At 39.3% G+C, this 22,500-nt stretch overlaps 2 protein-coding genes across 4 annotated transcripts in view; one reads left to right on the top strand and one right to left on the bottom strand.

The window, feature by feature from the left end:
* The window catches only part of LOC143283184 (ras-like GTP-binding protein RHO), a 2,450-nt gene extending 370 nt beyond the window's left edge, over positions 1-2,080 (top strand). The window contains exons 2-3 of the mRNA XM_076589361.1: positions 150-310; positions 1,598-2,080. Of these exons, the coding sequence (XP_076445476.1) occupies positions 150-310; positions 1,598-2,080 (644 nt within the window). The remainder of the gene's footprint in view (positions 1-149; positions 311-1,597) is intronic.
* A 1,811-nt stretch (positions 2,081-3,891) lies between these two features.
* The window catches only part of LOC143282890 (ribosome production factor 2 homolog), a 20,195-nt gene continuing 1,586 nt past the window's right edge, over positions 3,892-22,500 (bottom strand). For 2 of the 3 annotated variants that reach the window (XM_076588767.1, XM_076588768.1), the window contains exons 2-10: positions 21,934-22,066; positions 21,132-21,169; positions 14,733-14,772; positions 13,624-13,705; positions 12,173-12,249; positions 10,886-10,985; positions 9,756-9,858; positions 7,966-8,095; positions 3,892-5,162 (exon numbers count right to left, since the gene is read on the bottom strand). In XM_076588767.1, the coding sequence (XP_076444882.1) occupies positions 4,977-5,162; positions 7,966-8,095; positions 9,756-9,858; positions 10,886-10,985; positions 12,173-12,249; positions 13,624-13,705; positions 14,733-14,772; positions 21,132-21,169; positions 21,934-22,066 (889 nt within the window). In that variant the 3' untranslated portion in view covers positions 3,892-4,976. The remainder of the gene's footprint in view (positions 5,163-7,965; positions 8,096-9,755; positions 9,859-10,885; positions 10,986-12,172; positions 12,250-13,623; positions 13,706-14,732; positions 14,773-21,131; positions 21,170-21,933; positions 22,067-22,500) is intronic. The other variant, XM_076588766.1, reaches the window with a different exon arrangement.

Genomic DNA, 22,500 nt, shown 5'->3' with positions numbered 1-22,500 from the left:
TGCGTGTGTGTGTCAGTGTGTATTAGACTGACGCATGCACTGACGTAGGCACTGGTTGGTCCGGCAGACCTGTCATTCTATGCTATAAAATTAAAAAGAAGACACGGCAGATTATAAAAGTAACAACATCTTTTTTTGTTTCTCCCCAGAGGATGCTGGCCCTAAAAGGCTGAAGATGGTGATCGTGGGGGACGGGGACTGTGGCAAGAGCTGTCTCCTCTACCGCTTCGCCCATGACGAGTTCTTCACGAGCTACGTACCCACGGTGTTTGACGTGGAAGCCAAAACCGTGCACTACAAAGAGAAAGAGGTGAATGGCCTTTCTGCAGTGCATGTGTTGGCTGTTTCAGTTTCTCAAGGAGGCGCCGGTCACTGCGCTCGGACAAATCCATATACGCTACACCACATCTTCTAGCCAGATGCCTGACAGCAGCATAACCTAACTATACGCGCTTGTCAGGCCTTGAGTGCATGCTTATATATTTGTGTCGATATCAGGTGGCCGGATTTTTGTAACATAATTTTGCCACAGAACAACACTCTCGTTGCCATGGGTTCTTTTACTGTGCGCCAGTGCGTGCCGCTGCACACGGGACGTCGGTTTATCGTCTCATTCGAAAACTAGACACTCAGTTTGATTTTCCTGTCAAACTTGGGAAAAAGGGCGAGAGCGGGATTCGAACCCACACTCTCACGGACTGTCTGCACTGGCAGATGAGCGTCTTAACCTTTCTGCCACCTTCCTGTTATCATATTATGGTTATTGCGACTTTCAGCGAGCAAAACACACACAATAAAAAGGAATCGAGTTGGAGATCGAGGTTATAGCATCTGCACTGGGTGGCTTAACTCTATCAAGTGTGTGATTGTTGCCAAAAGAAGAAGAAGGTTATCTATTTATTGATGATTTAAGAAAAAGGTCTATCTGTCTATTCATTTTAACACCCGTGTGACTGTGAATGAGGTGGGGAGTTGCATTCTAATCTTTTTTTATAGAGATTGTTCACAGCATGAATGTTTACAACAGGAAAGGGAAGCACTGTGCTTATATTTCAAATCGGAAATTCCGACACGGGGAATATAGGAGATTTTACTTTTGCTTCATTGCTGGAGAGAATTATCAGGTTTGCATTCATGGCCCCGGCAGCTGTCATGTGAGTGTGGACTTGAACTGGAATCAGACGTTTGAGGCCTGTGGAGGCCTGCTGGTCGTAGCTTGCCTGAATGTCCAGCTTTTTTTCACTCTTTTTTGTTTGTTTGTTTTTAATTCAAAGGAACAAAAAGAAGTAGAGATGTAGGCTACAAAGCTAAAAACTATATCTTTTTAGAGATGTAGGCTACAAAGCTAAAAACCATATCTTTGAAACTATTAAAGGAAGGCAGAACCACACGCACATTGGTGATATTAATAAATTGAACCAAAATGCATTTGGATGTTTAGAGTACTGAAGTTTGGAGAACAAAGTGCAGGCGAAACGAACGTGGCATACTTGACAGTCTGTGAGGTGAAACGTGGTGCACCGAAGGAAAAACAACTAGGTTAATATACCGACGATTAACGGTGTCTGTTAAATTTGCTCCTTCAATTGTCCGACAGGTCCAGTTGGTGATGTACGACACGGCCGGGCAGGAAACCTACGACCGTCTCCGCCCTCTGTCCTATGATGAAACAGACGTGGCGCTCCTCTGCTTTTCCCTGGACAACCCCGACAGTCTGGAGAACGTCCTCCTCAACTGGCTGCCCGAGGTCCGCTACTTCTGCGGCAACATCCCCATCCTGCTGGTGGGCAACAAGAAGGACCTGCGTCAGGCCGCAGAGCTGCACGGCATCGCTGACCAGGCGGACCTCAACGAAAATACCAAACGCACGAAGAAGAGGACGTCCAAAGCCATGGTCAGCTTTGGCGAAGGGCAGGCTGTGGGCACCAGGGCGGGGGCGGTGGCTTACTTCGAGACTTCAGCGCTGACTGGGGAAGGCACTGACGCTGTCTTTGAGGCGGTGGTCCGGGCAGGCATGGAGATCAAGGTGAAGAAAGGCAAAAGTAAAGGCGGAGTGCGGATGCAGTGGAAGAAAACATGATCCTCTCAAATCCCCCCCAACCCCCAGTCCCCCATCCCCTCTTATAAATCATCTCACAGTCTGCACAAGTGTGATTTCACACTGACACTCCAGAACATCCTAGACCGCCCACCAGATACTACAATGACTGAACAGGCGTGATTATCACAGAGAGAGAGAGAGAGAGAGAGAGAGAGAAGTTTACTGACTGTGCATTTTCAGATTTTACATGCCCCTGCGGAAATCATATTGAATGGTTGTGTGTTGTCTAACATTTATCGCTTTATTTTCTTTGAACAAAAGCGACAACAGAGTGCAATATAGAGAACACTCCAAGTGGGTATTCACTTTTAGTATTGTTGCTGACTGAAGCTGAATGCGAAATACGACTTATACAGTTTGGTGTGGGCTGATATTGAAATGAGGAATTACAGCAGCATCATCAAAGGTGATGGACATAATTTTGTAGCCGCCTTGATTAGCTAATTTGTGTATCTATCTTCACGGTCACAGACACAGAGTTGGTTGCCATCGTCTTTCAGAACAATCAAATTATGGCAGTTGCCAGTATTATTATATTGAAGTCTTTTGTTTATACTTTTTGGTCATATGTTTTCAGCTCAACAACTGTACTCATTTTTTGGACTGTTCCATAGTACTGATGTAACTTACACTGCGTGTGAATGTTATTGATGCAATGTACAGTGTGCAAATGTTCTCATTTAAGTGCTAGTTCATCATGATTCTTACCAACCAATTAACTTTTTTGTTCATACATATTGCATGTTGCAATATTCATTTTCTAAACCTATACTGATAAGCATACTGTGATCTTCCATGCTTCATAGTCATTACGCACATTGCCATCATCAGTTGGCCATCACGTTCGTCACATAGATATACGTCATCATTATTGCCAATATCATAATCTTCGTCATCAGTTGAAACAAACCATTTTATTATGGTTTGTCTTGCTCGTTATTTTTGAATTTCAATAAATGTATGACTAAACATCTGTAAGTCCATGCATCTTCGAGCATTACTCTGTGCATGTGTGTGTGTATGAGTGTGTGAATGTTTGTGTGTTCTGCGCGTTCCATCCGCATAATATCGGGATAATACACGGGAGTGTGCATGCTGGGTATATTCTTGTTTTCACAGAACGCAATGCGGAATGCATTACAGGATTTTTAGTGAGCACATTAAATGTTCTGCATGCGTATCACACATGAATGGGGCTCAGACATTAGCAGATCTGCACTGTGACCAGGATTTCAACCCAAGACTTTCACTTTCAGACTGAACGGGCGCAATAGCCGAGTGGTTAAAGCGTTGGACTGTCAATCTGAGGGTTCCGGGTTCGAATCACGGTGACGGTGCCTGGTGGGTAAAGGATGGAGATTTTTACAATCTCCCAGGTCAACATATGTGCAGACCTGCTAGTGCCTGAACCCCCTTCATGTGTATATGCAAGCAGAAGATCAAATACGCACGTTAAAGATCCTGTAATCCATGTCAGCGTTCGGTGGGTTATGGAAACAAGAACATACCCAGCATGCACACCCCCGAAAACGGAGTATGGCTGCCTACATGGCGGGGTAAAAACGGTCATACACGTAAAAGCCCACTCATGTGCATACGAGTGAACGTGGGAGTTGCAGCCCATGAACGCAGAAGAAGAAGAAGAAGAAGACTGAAAATACGTTTCAACTTCTCAGCTGTGTAAGGGTGGTTGATAAGGAGCGACGTGAAGGTATTTACACTCAAAAGTGTCAGAAAGATGGAATAGCAAAACAGAACCATCCTCATACAACAAACTCATTTTCTTCTTTCCATTTCTTTTACTTTGTGTACTTGTTGGACATGTATAAATATTAAGAACATTTACAAGACTGAACAAATCATGTTCTGACATCACTCGTAGACACATCCATCATCAGACATCATACGCAGTCCACCAATCCATGTGCAAGATAAATGTTCTAAAAGTTCAAAAATGCCCCATCCTTCCAGCTTCTGGCACTATAAATCTATTTCTAAAAATCAAATACAAACTGTACAAAAAGGGATGGAACATATTAATAGCACCTAAACTGAACAGACTGAGATTAAAATTGTTTTTTAAATCTAAAGTCCAACATCACTGACATTTCAGTACAGCACAACAGCCTATAATCATTCAGACCTGTACACTTCTAAAACAGAAAGACCTAAACAAAAGGAACTATCTGAATGACAGAAAACGAGCAGGGCGCCATGCCTGAGTCAGCACAACACAATCACCAACACAAAGTGTTCATCATCTTCACTGTCTCTACCCACGTTACGACAGTTATGAAGCAGATTTTTATGCTGACAAGTCTCTCCTTCCTCCCCAAAACAAACAAATCCCTTTTGCAATTTCATATATTCTTTTTATTCAATCTTGAACACATGGAAAGTTATGATGTCTGAGAATTCACACTCACACATACACACAAGCATACTCACTGCCAACATGTTTTTTTCTTGAATCTCAAGTTCACTGCAGCAGATGCACACAATTGTTCTCGGAAATCTCTTTTATCATTATTTTTTCAAACTTCACACCAGTGAGATGTGTGTATAACTTCTTATCTTCTGGAACACTGAACACATACTTTCGATGCTCACATGATTCTCCTGAACACACAAATGCACCACGCTGCATTTCTTAAATGAACCCACATCAAATCATTCATGCATATATAAATCACGCCATGTACATACATACAAATGCATTGCATTCACTCACTTTCACACCCACACACACAGACCCCCCCATCCCCCACACACCACCCCTCCATCCCTTCCAGACACACACACACTCTCTCTTTCTCATACAAGGACTCTCACACACATGCACACACTCCCCCCCTCCCCATGCCCCAACATAACATTAGTCCTCTTCGGACTCTGTCCGTTGTTTTTTAGCCGGGGGGTCATCATTGGCCTGTGGTGTGGCTTTGTGTTTGATGCGCTTCATGCGGCGGTCAGGCAGCTCCTGCAGGTTCTGTGGGGTCATGTGGACTCGACCAAGCTTGGTGCCAAACACGTCCATCTCCACATTCTTCTGCTTCTTTGGCTGCAACAACAGTCACATGGCATGCATATATTTTTATTGTTAAAAATGTTATTTTTGTAGCGTATTACTATTAGGTTCAAGTTACCATAGCCTTTTTGAGGCCATCAAAAATCTATTATTGTACCTTATTATCATTTGGTTAAAATTAACACGGCATTCTATGGCCATCAAAAAATTTATGATTGTAGCTTATCATCATTTGGTTAAAATTACCACGCATTCTATGGCCATCAAAAAATTTATTATTGTAGCTTATTATCATCAGGTTAAAATTACCATGGCATTTTATGGCCATCAAAAAATGTATTATTGTAGTTTATTATAATTATGTTAAAATTACCACAGCATTTTATGGCCATCAGGGAAATGAATTCATTTTCACTCTGTCTGGGGCTCGGCACAAGAAGGCTGGGCCAAATTCTCTCCCACCATTTTAACCTTCCCACAACCGAAGTCAGGTTCCCATTCACGCCTAGGCAGAGTGAGGAAAATCAGAGTAAAGGGTCCCTCCCAAGGACACAACACCATGCTGAAATGGGGCCTCGAACCCTGGTCTCTTACAAACGGTGGATCACAAGTCCATTGCCTTACCAATTCTTCCACAGCCAGCGTCTCTTTTGGAGCTTATGTAGTGCCTATTTATACTCAGTGCTTTACACAGTGCTATTCAGTATTTGCACAACAGGCTGCAAGCCTGGGCAGAGCTGACTGACAGCTTCTATTAGCCCAGGTGATCATCATACGTTTCAGTCATGCGCATACATACCCACACAGATTTATATTCAGGGGTTCGTGCACAGAGACCTACTCAAGCCTGAAATCATTTTTCTGCCCAAACAGAAGCCTGAAAGCACTATGCAGACTCAATGAAACAGATAATTCAGCCTTACGAAATCACTGCATTATTTTCCCTACTATTTCAAAATTACTATTACTATTTGTATTACCATGATTTATTTGGGAGAGAATGATGGTGAAATCAGGGAAAATTTTGAAAATGAGGTGGAAAGAAAGGAAAATTTTCAACCTATGTTGCCAAGACAGAAACATAATATAAAAGAAAAATAATAAAACAAGATCTGGCACTGAAGCTGAACATTTTCAATCCCAGGGAGTTTAAAAGCCTTGGCAGGTTTCCCTGCCATACTGATGCAGAAAAAACGCAACTGAAATTGACCACTTTTTCCTCTAAACTGACACGTTTGGACAAGTTAGTTCTCTCTGCTTGCAACTAGTTTATGCATGTGTAGGAATGTGGAAACCGTTCTGATGGAATGCATTTCAATGCCTGAGCAATGCTTAGGCGCAGGATTCAATAAGTTACCATAAAGTTCGGTCTATAAGTCGCAACTTTTTACCCCAGCTTCAACCTCTGCGGCTTATACAATGATGCGGCTTATCTGCAGATTTTAACGATCCCGGGAGTGTCACGTTCTCGTCTATTCTTAGCTGCCCTTCAACTCACCAAAATCATGATTTCTGTCCATGAATTTTTGGATGAGCTTCAATTCAATTCAATTCAAAATATTTTATTATCTGCTTCAACCAAAAAGAGAAAATTTTCTTTAGGTTCACTTAAAATAAAATGCCCGTCAGAAAAACAAAAAAAACAAAACAAAAACTGACACACCCTTCACTTGTCACCATGTACACATCAATTAGGTAAAAAGAAAAACATGTGGGTAAGATACTATTACATTCAGAGTGTAACAACTGTGTGTGTGTTGCGTGTGTGCCCGTGCGTGCGCATGCATCGTTTTGTGTGTGTGCACGCACGCGCACGCGCGCGTATGTGTACGTTTCAATCATTATAAAAAGGAAAATATTCTGTAAGATAATAATAACATTTAAAAAGACAAATGCTCATCAACAGATAAAACCGAAAAAAACTAATGAGCAACTGGCACACCCTTCAAAATACTTTATCTGCTTCAACCAAAAACAGAAAATTTTCTTTAGGCTCACTTAAAATAAAATGCCCGTCAGAAAAAAAAAATAGGATAGTGTGCTAACTGTTCACATTTTAAAAATCAAATTCGCACACATTAAAGCCTTCAGTTCAGCATTCAGTTCTACTCTGCTCAAGCGTACACCCTCATCATGCCGAAAACGCGACATTATGCCTATGACGCAGCCTTCAAACTGAAGGCGATCAACCTAGCAGACGACAGTGCAAGCGACGAACCAGCAGCGACCTCCACCTTCATGTTCATGAAGTGAAAGCGAGGCTAAGTCAGTGACAAGATGGCGGTGTGGGTTCTCTTCAACTCAGACACTGAAGACGAAGATTTTAGTGGATTCAGTGAGCAGGATGACGTTGAATAAATGTGACTTTCCCTAAATTATGGATCTTATTTTCGTTGTGTTTATTTATTTTTTTTTTGTGGCACTAGCAGTATTTTCGCTTGCTTTTCTTTGTGTTGTTTCCTGCTGGTGTTTATTTCATAACCTACAGTATCGACAGCTTTTCTGTAGTATCAGTATGTATTCCGGTACCAGAAATAAGTGCGGCTTATAAGCTTATGTATGTATAAAGTTCAATTTTTTCCTAAATTTAGTGGGTGCGGTTTATATACCAGTGCGCTCAATAGACTGAACTTTACAGTAATTTATACACACAGTCTCTCTCTCACACACACACACATTCTCACTGTAAACAAAATTTAAAACAAAGAAAAACATCTCTCAAAGTGCTTCAAAACACGTCAGTTCAACACAAAGTACACAAGGACACACACACACACACACACACACACACACACAAAATTGTGGAAGAAAGAAAGAGATGTGGACAGTGACAAACCTTGGCAGTTTTGGGCTTTTTGGTGGCCTGTTTGAAGTGGTCGTCAGAGGCCAGCTTGGTTCTGCGGACAACCAGGTCCATTGAGGGGCCCATGCTGGTCAGGTCCACTTCCTTCTTCTTCATCGTCACTCTGTCACACCACCACCAACAACAACACTGATAACAGTGACAGTCGCAACAACCCAGTGGTTAACTCACTCAGTACGGCCAGTCCTCTCTTCTCCTCTACACAGACCCCTCGGATGTCCAGTGGGTGTCTGAATGACCCAACCTTTAGCTTCCGTCATAAGAATTGTGGTATTCTTTGTCAACATTCACCTCTTCAGTATAAGAGCCTTCCGCTTGCAATATTTTGATGATGGTAATTGGGGTGAAACGCTGTTAACGTCGTCTCTTTCGCCGTTCGTATGGAGAGAGTTAAAGGTTGCACTTTCAATCTGAGGTTCCTGGGTTTCAATCCTGACAAGGCAATGGTTAAAGGGTGGAGACTTTTCCAATCTCCCAGATAAACAGATGTGCAAACCTGCTAGTGCCTGAACCTCTTTCATGTGCATATGCATGCAGAAGATCAAAAACACACGTCAATGATCATGTAATCCATATCAGTGTTTGGTGGTTTAAGGAAGAAATAGCATTAACGGCATGCACCCCCCTGAAAATGGAGTATGTATGCCTTCATGGGGGGCGGGGTTGGGGGGTGGCGCTTGGGGTTAAAACCAGTCGTACACATAAAAGCCACTCATGTATACGGATGAACATGGTAGTCACAGCCCACAAATGTAATATATAAAAAAATAATCAAATATAAGTTTTAAAAAACAATACTTACTACTGATAATGATATGTTTGATTAATAGTCATATCCAAATGTAACCAACTAAACAGCAGAAGAGGCAACAGCTGTCCCGACTATCTGGACTAGAATTTGATTACAATAGAGAGTGTCTTCTTGCCCAAGTCTCATCGCCACTCTCTCAGCCAAGAGGGTTTTTCGACAGTCAGCTTAGGGATGGTCCCCAAAGGCCAACTAGCCCAAGAGGCAGTGGAATCGTGCTCCCTAGTTGAGAGTCATAGTACTTTACAAAAGACTAAGCTGTAAATGACTCCGCATCGCAGTGGAGAACATTTGACCATACAGCTCTCACACTGTCGTTGCCCCAACTGTTAGCTTTTGTCAATCTTATTCATTTTCTAAATTTTATTCATACAGCACTAAATCTTGTGCGGAAACAAATCAAAATGCTTTCACACCAAACCTTTTGTCACACATGCATCTCTCCGGAAAAAAGAGATGAAAGACAAAAGAACAACATCAACCATCTTGACAGTGGGTGCAATATTTGAGCGGTCAAAAACTGGGACTTCCAATCTGAGGGCCGTGGATTCAAATCCCCAGTCCAGGCACTTGGTGGGTTAAGGGTGGTGATTTTTCCATTCACTCACATCGAAAGGTGTTGCAGACCCACGTAGCCCCTAAACCCCCTTTGTGTGCAGAAGATCGAATGCCATCACTAAAGATCCCATAATCATATGTCAGCGTTCAGTGAGTAACAGAAACATGACCTTACCCCCCAAAACAGAGTATGGCTGCCTGCATGGCAGGGTGAAAGTGGTCATACATGTAAAAGCCCACTCATTAATACGTGTGAACATGCAAGTTGCAGCCCAGGAAAGTTAAGGGCGACCACTATGTCAGGGGTATGAGTGGGTATTGCAATGACTGGACGTCTTTCTCCATGAAGCCCACTCCTGACTCTTGAGGAAGCTCTGATTATGAATGATGCACTTACCTGTAATTTCTGATGAAAATCTTCCCATCCACGGCAGTGAAGCTAATGACGTGCTCCAAACCAGCCAGCCTGATATTGTCCACAACCGGGCCACGGAAAAAATCTGTAAAATATGTACACAACACAGCAAAATGTGTAATATGTCCACTGGAAAAGTCTGTAACACACACATAACACAACACAGTACAATGTGCTATCTGTCCACACAGACTGATAGCATAATACTTGCCAGCAGAAAAATGAGAGAGAAAGAAAAAAAGGTGGTGATACACTGTGGTGACACGCTCTCCCTGGGGAGATTTCCGATGTATCAGATAAATCTATTGTGACACAAAAAGTTATACAACAAAATACAAATACTACTAATAAATAAATTTACATCAATTCATCCATTAAAAAAAACGTGAAGTCCTGACACCCACAATGAACACACATAGTTGTACAAATGAAAGACTGAAGAGTCCACTCTTGACTACCAAGATGCATAAAATCCAAATACAATTCGGCAACAGTTAAATCCGTAACACCAAAAGGCTCCATGGGAAATACAAATCAGCCAGTCAATAAATGTTCCTCCATTCTGTGTCAAGCAGCATCAATCCACATTCATGTGTCCACTTTCCATAACAGGCTATCGCAAATTTACATCATAAATTAAAAGCTAAGCTGAAGAATTCACATGGCTATTTCTTTCCACCTTTCTCAACTGACTTTACCCTGAAAAGTTTTCTTTACGTCTGTTTTCTTTTGCAATACAGTCTATGAAACTTATGACAATTTTCTTTTTATACAAAACTTGTTTCATTTTTATTCTCTCGCTTTATATACATCAATATGAGCCCTACATTTTAAAACATACAAAAAGAAGAAAACACACACAAAATCATTGCAATTAAAATAACACAAGTAGAATATATAAGAAGAAGAAAACAAACGTAAAGAACATTGCAATTAAAATAACATAAGCATCTTGTGCATCCCTGACAAATATATATATATATATATACACACACACAGAGAAACATACACAGTCACACACACACACACACACACACAGAGAAACACAGACACAGACAAAGACACAGACAAACAGACACAGCCCTCAGCCACTGTGTCAGCACTGAACTTACCAATCAGCAGGTTCTTTATCCGTACATGTTGAGGATCATCACTGAATCGTTCACCGTTGAAAATCAGAGCTGGTTTTATTCCTGCTGCACACTTTGGTCCCTGCAGATTATCACAGTAATGATGCTGATAATGGCACTGATAATGATGATAACCAAATGAATAAAATCACATAAAAAAAATCACAGAAGTGATTCCACTGCAAGTGGAAACAATTACTTTTTTAATTTAAGCGTACACGTCAACCTGAAACAGGTAAGTCTTTGTTCAATATATGTCTGACTTTCACCACCGTCAAAACTGGCTGTCAATCATGCAGGGTTTCCACACAGCTAACCAAGCAAAATTCCCCACTTTTTCCATTTCCAAACCAGAACGCAAAATACTGAACACCAAACACAAGAAACAAACTGAAACCAAAATTATTCTGCTACACTTCTGTCAGCGAATATCATGGTATAGATGATGTTTTGTCACTATCTTACTCTTTGGGGGGGTGGGGGGGGGGGGGGGGGGGGGAGTGTTGTTATATATCAAGCTTTTTGTTGAATGGTACTGGTCAAGTGTTTCATGAAAATTCCAAGATTTCTCCAGACACTAAAGGGCGAAACATTTTCCCCCAATATTTTTATAGCCCTGGAAATAGTTCTCTCAGTTTTCCAAGACTTTCCCATACTTCTACATCTCTGTACCAACCCCAAATATACATCTGACTTTGTCTTCCGTCAAAGCTGGCTGTCACACATGCATAATTTCATAGAACATCAGAGCCAATGGTCTGGTGAATGGTCAATATACTATACACTATATCAAGCAGTTATAGAAAAATAAAATAAAATAAAATAAAATTTAAAAAAAGAGAAGAGAAGGCCTCACATACACCTAACGCACTGGCCAGGCTTTGACAGCTTACGAAATGCCATGTGTTCAGTAACTTAATAATCACTAAATCATTAAAACCCTAGTCACACAAACACAGAGACATGATGGATGGTATACATAAAACTGCTATGTCTGGGTATGTGTGTGTGTGTGTGTGTGTGTGTGTGTGTGTGTAAGTGGGTGCATGGATATGTGTTTAAACAATAAAGGAAAACTGGTTTGTTTTTTTTAGAAGGCTTGCTTTGACTTATATATTTGTCTGTATGTTGTATTCTATCCTTTTATTCTTTCCTGTTCCACTTATAATCAGTAATAAGTTCCAGAGACATCACACTTAATTTCCCCATCTGAGATAAATAACCTAAAATGATCCAATATTATTCTCATTCTGATTATTCCCAACTCACAGGAGTGTCTGCCATGGCCACAAACTTTTCCACACCAAATTCCACCATGTCCAGAATGTGTCCATCAAAGAGACGGCCTGCACACAGAACACAAGTCATGTGCAGAAACAAACACCACGGGAATCAAAAGGCTAAAAAATAATAAAGTAAAAGAAAAGAAAAATGAAGTAATATAAAAGGACTTTTTATTTCTAGAATTTGTAATTGCCTAAAAGCCAATACACGAGACCAGTTGTGATCCATGCATTCACTTACTAAAAAATGCTTCACTTACAGTTACACGAACAGCTTTGCTCTCTAGTCTTTATATATATATTTTTTTTAATCACTTTCTATATTATATGATCAACATTTATTACTTTAGTTAATTTGATTAAAAAAAGAAATAAATAAATAAAAAAGGTTCAAAAGCACAGCTAAATTCAGCTGTGGCATCATTAAGAGACAACATCCTATTGCTAAAATCTGTTGAGGACTCTGTGTGTGTGTGTGTGTGTGTGTGTGTGTGTGTGCGCAAGTCCTAAAACTTTTTTTTTTTTTTTAGCAGAAGTACTAAGCTTTAAATGAAATACTTTTCCCACCCAAACAATAAATTCAGAATGACATGCAACACTTAAAAACCACTTCTGACAAATATGGTACACTGTAAGAATGACCTTACTCATCCACTCCTTTGTGACTGCTGAACCGATGTTCAAGTCTCCACAGTCATGATGGAATCACTATCAGTACAGTCAGTGATGTGTCATGGACTCACTCAGACACTCGCGTTGTCAGAATCACAGCAACTTCAGATATATGCTTGTCAAGTTCAAGTCATCACTGTGCTTCCATGACCCATATTAAACCAATCACACACAAGTCACGTAACTAACACACAACAGCATAATTCAATTAAACCACTCACACACCACAAATCACGTAACTAATACACAACAGCTGAGTAGATAAAAAGAGTTGAAATTTCAATCCTGGGTTCAAATCCCCAACTTCAGTGCCTGGTGGGTAAAGGGTGAAGAGATCTTTCCAATCTCCCAGGTAAAGTTTAAAAGATGTGCAGACCTTCTAGTGGCTGCACCCCCTTCACATGTACACACATGTAGAAGATCAAAATGAAACGGTAAGGATCCCGTAATCCATGTCAGCGTTTGGTGGATTATGGAAACAACAACATACCCAGAATAAATAGACATAAAAATGGAATATGGCTGCATAAATGTCAGGATAAAAACTTTCACGCAAAGTAAAGCCTGATACATGTGTATGAATAAACATGGGAGCTGCAACCCATAGGGTTTTTTTTTCTTCTTTTTTGTTTGTTTGTTTTTTTGTTTCAATTAGAAATATTGTAACTGTAAAGCGCTTAAAGCAAAATCATTTGATTTGGTGTTATATAAACAAACTTATCATTCTTCTTATCATTAAAAAGTAACATACACTGTGTCACATACCTAGGATCAAATTGTTGGGCCGTTTTTTGGAGTGACATCCAAAGGCAAACAGCGAAGCATCTGCCCGGTTGGAAAAGAATTCCTGAAAAATGTCACCAGTCTATAGCATCAGTTACTCATCTAACAAGCCCCTAAAACACTCCCCGCTCCCCCCACCCCCACTGCATACTGATGCAGATATGTGTTTTACATACTAGCGATTGCTTGCATGCACACATGCACACAGAAACACATTTCTAACAAAGATTTGATTAATCGCTCATAAATAGTTGTATGTAATACCTCTTAAACAGGTGTACTGCAGTTATGTGCAGACACATGCTCATATATACATTCATGTAACAAAAATGTGACCATACACTCTTATAAATTGTAATGTACTGTACATCTTAATGTTACGGGTGTAACTGTGCTCATGAGCACGCATGCACTAACTTATCCAATAAATACTGATCTAACAAAGATGTGATAATCAACATATGATACAATAGTAATGCATGATATTATCATATCTCCTTTTTTTTCTCTTTAAATGCATGTAACAATGCTTACTACTAAGTGTATATGATTACCATTATGTCTCCGATCACACAAAAATATTTTTAATACTCTCGCTCTTTGTCGAATTACTGCACACATCTCTTTCCAAGTCCGTCCACCTTATTACCAAAATTGCCCCTCTTTCTTTCCATCCATATTTTCTCTGGCCTTCTGTTTATATGCATTTACTTTAATTCTTTTCTTCCATCCCCTTGGTTCAGAGTTATGCATGCATGTGAAAGCACTTTGATCTGTCTCTGCACGAGATTCGTGAAATTAAATAAATCGAATACATTATTTGAGAGCATATAAATTATTTAGAGACTGTATGGTTTTATGAAGTGTAGAGGAAGATGTGCAAAACTTTATGTTACCTGAGAGAGAGAGAAAAACAACAAAACCCCCCATCTAACAACAATCCTTTCCTGCATTGAATTCAGTACTCATACTGAATCAGTTCCACCCTTCCACCCATGCATTCAGTGCAGGCCAAAGAATATTTTACACAGGCCAATACTTTTCATTGTAGCTGTTGCCCTACACACACAAACATACATAGCTGAACTTACCAAAGAAGACTCATCCTCAAAAGGCCGAGTGATGTTCTTCCTGAACCAACAGCAAAATCAATCACACATTAGTTAATCATGTAAAAGAACAACTTTTCATTAAAAAGGGGTTGTGTTCTGATTTTTCTCTCCATGGATATGCAGTAAAAAAAAAAAAAAAATTAAACACAAACACACACACACACAACCACCAACGACACAATAAAAAAATTTTAAAATGCCTGTTTTACACAATATCAAAAAACCATGCCTGTTCTACTCAATTTCAGGAACAAATACTGACAGTACATAAGTAGCAGACATGCAAGCATGAATTGATTTCAGAAATGCACTGTTGTGGATTTGAAAAAGAAGGAGACAAAAGCTGCTATATCTATCTTTATCTTTCCAGATGTAAATTTCTTAAGTGGGATATTCTCATTCTGGAATTAAATTGTACTAAACAAGAGAGATTCATAATGAGAACCCTTGAAACTAAATGAAAGTCAATCATTTGTTCAAATTTTGTTGTTTTCATATCATCTTTTCACTTTTCACTCCTTTGAATTGACCTGTTGGGGTTTCTCAGATGATGGATTGGAACTGTTAAAAAAAAGAAAAAAAAAAAAGTATACTCTTGCTATTTTGAAAAATGTTCTCTCTACTATCAATGTCACAATATTGGTTCACACTACAATGTTTATTTTCATTCAAAGTATGCATTTCAATATTTTCATTACATAACATTTGCTGCTGTTCTGGCCCATAATTCAAAATATTTCTTTTCTCATGTTTTACTTCTAAGCTCTCTTTTTTTCTTCTTTTTTTTTATTTTATTTTATTTTTTTAATTCATATATATCTATTTCAAAGGATCTTTCTTAAAGCCAAACACTCAGATTCAGGAGACATCATAGCAGTCAGATATATGCTTGTCTGTATGTCATTCATCATCGTGTTTAGCTTTACCACATAAATGAATGCTGGGCAGAAATATTCAGTTATAATGAAAACAAAGTACTGGCAGAGTAAATTTTCTTGCAGGAAAAATATGACAAGCTGATTGCATACTGATTCTTCCCCTCACGTGGAGGGAGAGACCACATACACACACATCTAGTACCTGACCCCTAAACCCTCTCTTCTTTCCTCACATACTGCCGGGCAGATACCATCTGCATAAATTGCAACCAATGCCAAGACAAGCAAGGGAATCAACTGCCGATCAACCAGTCATCCAGCCAAACAATGCCAAGACAAGCAAGGGAATCAACTGCCGATCAACCAGTCATCCAGCCAAACAATGCCAAGACAAGCAAGGGAATCAGCTGCCAATCAACCAGTCATCCAGCCAAACAATGCCAAGACAAGCAAGGGAATCAGCTGCCGATCAACCAATCATCCAGCCAAGCATTAAAAGTTTAAAGTTGTACAGAAAAAAAAGTATAAAAAAAACACACACAAAAAAACAGTACACAATGTTCAGAAATGAAATGGAACACAGACTATTCAGCAGATCAAAGGTATAATAATACAAGCATTCATCCTTGCACTGGACAGTCTTCTCCCTCTTCCTTTTCCAGATCTCTGCCTGTTCTTGTATCTGTGTACATTTGTGTGTATATACTATATATGTTCATGAGTGCGCATGTGCGCTCATAAATGTGAGCATGGGTTTGCGTTATATATACAAGAGGATGACATTTGGATGTTGAAAAAGAGCGATCAAGTGCGCGTGACAGAGGTGCACAGATATAGAGCTCTAGACATGCAGACAGTGTGTGTGTGTGTGTGTGTGTGTGTGTGTGCGCGCGCGCCCACATACGCATTTGTGACAATGCAAGATTCTACCTCATAAACTCTGTCCGGACAAAATTTCAAGGCTCTGTGAGTGTGAACAGCAGTGTAAGTAACAAGCAGCACTAAGATTGAGAAGAAAAAGCCAAACACTCAGACCTTGTGGTTCATCAAGACAATCAGATATATGCTTGTCTGTGTGTCAATCATCACAGTGTGTGGCTATAGAATATATTCTCGATCCTACATAATATCGTAATCTCACTTCTCAGGCAATGATAAAAACAACAAAACATTTATTTCTAAAACTAAAAGTCTCTTATTTCAATTTCACCTGCTGAACAAACAAATAACCTCTCTGTGATTGCGATGTACTCAACAAATTTTTGCTACATTTCTGCATTTTACCAAATCACAAATTCCACATAGTTTAAAGCTTTTATTTTCATTTCTTGACATGACCTGCTGGGGATTCTGGGACGGTGGAAGGCAATTATTTTGTAGACAGCTGGATGTATTCTGAAATGATTCTCTGATCTTACCAGCTATCAGGTTACCTGACATTTCTTTTTTTTCTTTCTTCTTTAACAGAACCATCATTGCTGTTTAATGATTTAAAACATACAAAATTTCCTTAAATGTTATATGTCTGTCTTAGTGTGTATGCGCATGCCTGAAGCTTGACTGAATGACACAGGAAATGAATGATGAGCGCCCAATGGCAACCGTCAGTCGGCTCTACTAAGGTACTGAGGTAGGCAGCCTGTTGCGCAAATGACCCCTTATTTGTAAAGCACTTAGTGCTTGATCTCCGACTCAGGACAGGCACTAAAAAAGTATCCATATCATCAACATAATCAGTACATTCTAAAGCTTTTTTTTTTTCACTATACAATTGTAAAACCAAACACTCAGATTCAGGAGACATCACGGCAGTCAGATATATGCTTGTCTGTGTGTCATTCATCATCGTGCTTAGGTTCACCACATTCCTGAATGCTGGACACAGATTGCTGTCAAAAACACAACCCTGCCATGAAACACCATTACTGAACGCTGAGCATCCTTAGGAGTCAATCATTTATTCAAATGTTGTTTTGATTCCATTCAGATAAATTACTATCTATCTTTCTTTTAAAATTGCATCCCCATCATCTGTATTGTTTCCGTGGCTTTACTCCTACGCTGCTCATTCCAAGTCCACCCACACCCACATCCAGGTTTATCTGTCACAGACAATGCCAGCAGTACACAGGGAACTCTCAATGTTAGGTCATCAGGAGGCCTCACACCAGAGGAGACCCTGCACTGCAGTGCTGCTGAGTCACTTCAGAGGTGTTCAGAAGTGACTGTTCTGACTTGGCATACACAGGAGACCATCTACTGAGTGCTGTACTGACAACAATAATCAGTCACTGTGCCAGACTGAGTGAGCATCCACCCCTGACTTCCGTCTTCTTGTCTACCCAATCACCCGTTCCATATTGCTTTTTTTTTTTTTTTCATTCCTTGACCTGGAACTGCTGGAGACTGGAGAGTCTGGGAAGGTGGGTTGGAATTGTTACAGTAGACTACAGGAAAGCATTCTGAAATAGTTCTCCACTCCCATGAGGTAAATGCCAATACATTTCAATCAACAGTTGTCGCTTATCAGTAACTGGAAACATTTCTTTTATTACATTTGCAGTTTCTTTGTTACTAGGTGTCCCTTAACTTTTGGTCTCTTCCACCCGCAACAGCAGCTGCACGTTGTCAACATAACATAACATCTGTATTATTTATTGTTTTAAATACATATTTACTAAACATATGAGCTGTGCTCAGGGATTGTTTTTTGTTACAACTCTTTTTATGTATCACTGATAAGGATACAAAAAATCTGACGTGGGAAAAACTCAAAACATGTCAATGCATTCTGATTTTTTTTTAAATGTGAATCTAGCAAAAAAAATTCTTAAAGCCAAACACTCAGATTCAGGAGACATCATGGCAATCAGATATATGCTTGTCTGTATGTCATTCATCATCGTGTTTAGCTTCATCATACTATGAAACACAGAACACAGACATTTCGTAAAACTGATTAAATTTATTGGCAATGTCAACATTCCTGAGGCAAAATTACTTTTCGTTGTTCATGTTAAGGAACATCACATCACTGATCCTTGAAAAAGGCTTATCCTGACAGAAAATTTGAATGTTTTTTTGTAAGCTTCTTGTACAAATATAGAATTATTCTAAAAAACGTTTAATAAGTGTATTTTTTACATCTCTTCAGCCTCAGCTACATGCAACCTTCAAGTCAATCATTTCTCTCTCACCACATACACACCCACCTGAAGCCCCCTCAATTGCTCCCATTTATCTCTGCGTGTGTGTTTCTAACTGTTCTTGTGTTTTTCTCTTTTGCATTCATGATCATATGTGAACATAAGACTAGAGCCAGTAGACTCATTGTAGAGAAAGAGAGAGTGAGGGGGAGAGAAAGAAATAAGAGCTTAGAGAGACATTAGACAGGCAGTGTGTGTGTGTGTGTGTGTGTGTGTGTGTGTGTGTGTGTGTGTGCATGCACACATGTGGATCAGCTGTTCTTCATTTAACAATAACTATCCTAATGAATGCTCCTGTTTGTTATAACCTACCTACAGTGGTCAGAAAAGCATAAAGCCAAACACTCAGACCTTGTTTTACATCAAAACAGTCAGATATATGCTTGTCTGTGTGTCGTTCATCACAGTGCATGGCTTTTGACATTATAACTTACACATATACATGATCTGCGACACTCATAAATGCTACTGAACATTAAGAAAAAAAAAAGTAAAAAAAAGTAAACAGTTTAGTATCTGATCTGAACATTACCTGCTCAGTAAGCACCCTATCTGTACAAGTAAAGTGGTCAGCATGAATTTCAATTTGTGAAATGTGTTGCGGAGTTCTGAGAACAAGTTATAAAACAGACAGTGAGACAGACAGCTGTTGTGTTCTCTTTCCTCTTGAAAAAGTGAATCCATGATGGCTCTACAGTAACATCTACACAGGGTTTCCACAGATGTGACCAAACAAAATTTCACACTTTTTCCAGAATGTTTCCAGACCCGACTGAACATTCTCCATAAAACCCATCTGTCTGCTACACCACTGATGAAAGATATAGGCAGATATACTGGTATCAATGTTCAATTTTCATCACATTTTATTTGTTTAATTTTTTTCCAATCCATTAAGTTCTTTGTTAAATGGTAGTGGTCAAGCGTCTTATCAAAACTCTAAAGACTTTTCCAGACCCTAAGGGCAAAACAGTCTTTTTCCTCAACTTTTTCTGGCCCTGAAAATTAATGGCCTCCCATTTTTCCACACTTCTGTGACTAATATCACATTATCAGTAATAAGTTTAACACCAGTAAAACGTTTCATTCAAAGTGTACATTCTTATATCTTAATAAAAAAAATTTCTTGTTGCTCTGTAATGCAGGAGATTCATTTCACTCAGTGCAATCTAAATAGATAAGCCATTAAAAAATGTCTCAAAAAAACACTCAGATTCAGGAGACATCACAGCAGTCAGATATATGCTTGTCTGTATGTCATTCATCATTGTGTTTATAGCTTCATCACACTACTACCACACTGGTTGCATGACACAAACGTTTTGCTTTAACTTATAACCACATTGGCCAAAATCATTTCAGATTTTAATGCAGACAATACAGAAACAAATATGTTTTTCTCATCCAGAATTTAGGAAATCCAGTTTAATTTTATTTTTAACCTGCCAATCAAGCACTCAGCAGAAAGCAAAACCTGGCAGGATTTTAGCTACTGACAAGGACAACAATGTCTTTGTTGTGTGAAGAGAAAAAGAGAACTCTCGTCACACTGAATTTTGGTGGGTATTATTATTTCACTTCTTTGCTTCTTGCCCTCCCCCCCCCCCACATCCCCACCCCACCTCCTCCTCCCCGCCAGAACACATCTGCCAATAAATGATAATACTAATAAAAACCTACTTATCATATAAAGTATTATTACAGTCTCTTTACACTGTTGATTAAATCTATTAATCTGTGAAGCATGTAAGTTATACTGAGTCATAACCCTGCCAACCATAACACGCCATATCAAGGCCTTTGATTTGATCTGCTTGATTTCCAGCCAAGAAAGCTGAAACACTCAGGTCTGAAAAGACATCATGGAATCAGATATATGCTTGTCTGTTTGTTATTCATCACAGTGTTCAGCTTCATCAAGTTACCGTCTTGGTGTCCTTGTACAAACCATTGTACAAAATATTTATAAGATTTAATTACACTGATGTATCATTATACATATATATATATATATATATATATATATATATATATATCAGTTTCCAGATGTAATTTCCATGAAGGGAGTTCATACATTACTACGTTATGATTATGATCACTTCTCATAATTTCTGTAACAACCAAGTGCGCAATGTTTTCTAGAGTTATCAAAGTGTGATTAAGAAACAAACACAATAAAACTACCAAATAAACACAACAACAACAACAACAACAAAATACACACACACCAAACCCACACACACAAAACAACAAACAACTGCAAAAAGAAAGATTAAAGTCCTTGACAGACTTACTTCTTGAACAGAGTTGCAAGCGGTTTCTTCAACATATGCTGCAACAAACACACACAAAGAGTTTCAGTTTCCATCACAAATGGCAGTACTTACTGATTTCAAATGCATCAAACTATTTCACAAACCCAGTGACTGAGTAAGAACTACAAAATATTTGTAATAATTATGCAACAAATATATTTCCAATCTCTATACACAGAGGAAATGTAGCCTGCCTTATACTATAGTTTAAAACACTTGCTCTTTTTTCTCTTTCATTTTTCTATAAATAATGCATACACTCATCTACACATACACAGGCACAGTGCATGCTATAACACCCAGTTAAATCGTCATTATGAACTATAATTGTTATATATACTTCCTTTCATACATTTATGAATAAAAATTTGTGGAGTGGCAATTTAATGGCAACACGTCTAGGAATGAGAGAATCTGATGGCATGACATCAAATCCAACACTCGCAAGAATTTTCTTACCCTCCACTGGACCTTGAGTGGGGGTCTGGTCTAGTCATTTGAATGAGAGGATAAAACTAGGTCCCATGCAAAAATTCTTTGATATTAAATGATAAGAAAACAAATACATTGCAGACAGAAAAAAGAAAGAAAAATCAGGGTGGTGCTGCATTGTAACAACACGTTCTCCCCAGAGGGAGAAGCCCTAGTTTCACAGAGAAATCTGCTGTAACAAAAAACATATGATACAATGCATGAAACGAAAAATGAATCATATCAGAAATAAAACAATTATTAGTATTCACACACACACACACACACCACAATCTATAATCTTACATACCAGTTCTTTGAGACACTGTGTCACCAGCTGACTAGTGTTGCCTCCCTTCATCAGCATACACATCTTGTCATTCTCGTGCACCTTGGCTTCTCTGTGCTCCAGTGCACGCTTTGCCCTCTGGGTCTTGGGCTTTCTGAAACATCACTCACAGTTTCACTTTCATTTCTCAAAGAGGCATCACTGCGTTCAACACATCTGCTATTCAGATACTCGGCAGCAGCACAACCAAACATACTTAGGTCTTTAGTGCATGCATATTTGTGAACCAGAGTGGACTTTTTCTGTATGATTTTGCCAGAGGACAACATTAACATTGCCATGGGTTCATTTTCAGTATGTCGAGTGCATGCTGCACAAGGGACCTTGTTTTATTGTCTCATCGAAATGACTAGATGCTCTAGATGACTAGATGTTTTAGCTGAACTTGGGAGAAAGGGCGAGACCGGGATTTGAACCCAGACCCTTGCAGACAAAGCATTGTCAGATAAGCCATTCTGCCATTATTTTAGTCTAAGTCAAGAGACAAACTTGCTTTTTGTTCCTTTGAGGCAGATGCAGTCTCCATTT

The sequence above is a fragment of the Babylonia areolata genome, chromosome 6 (genome assembly GCF_041734735.1).
Source record: "Babylonia areolata isolate BAREFJ2019XMU chromosome 6, ASM4173473v1, whole genome shotgun sequence".
Taxonomy (NCBI): domain Eukaryota; kingdom Metazoa; phylum Mollusca; class Gastropoda; order Neogastropoda; family Buccinidae; genus Babylonia; species Babylonia areolata.
Note: the sequence above shows the minus strand (reverse complement) of the source record. Positions and strands in the feature narration are given on the sequence as shown.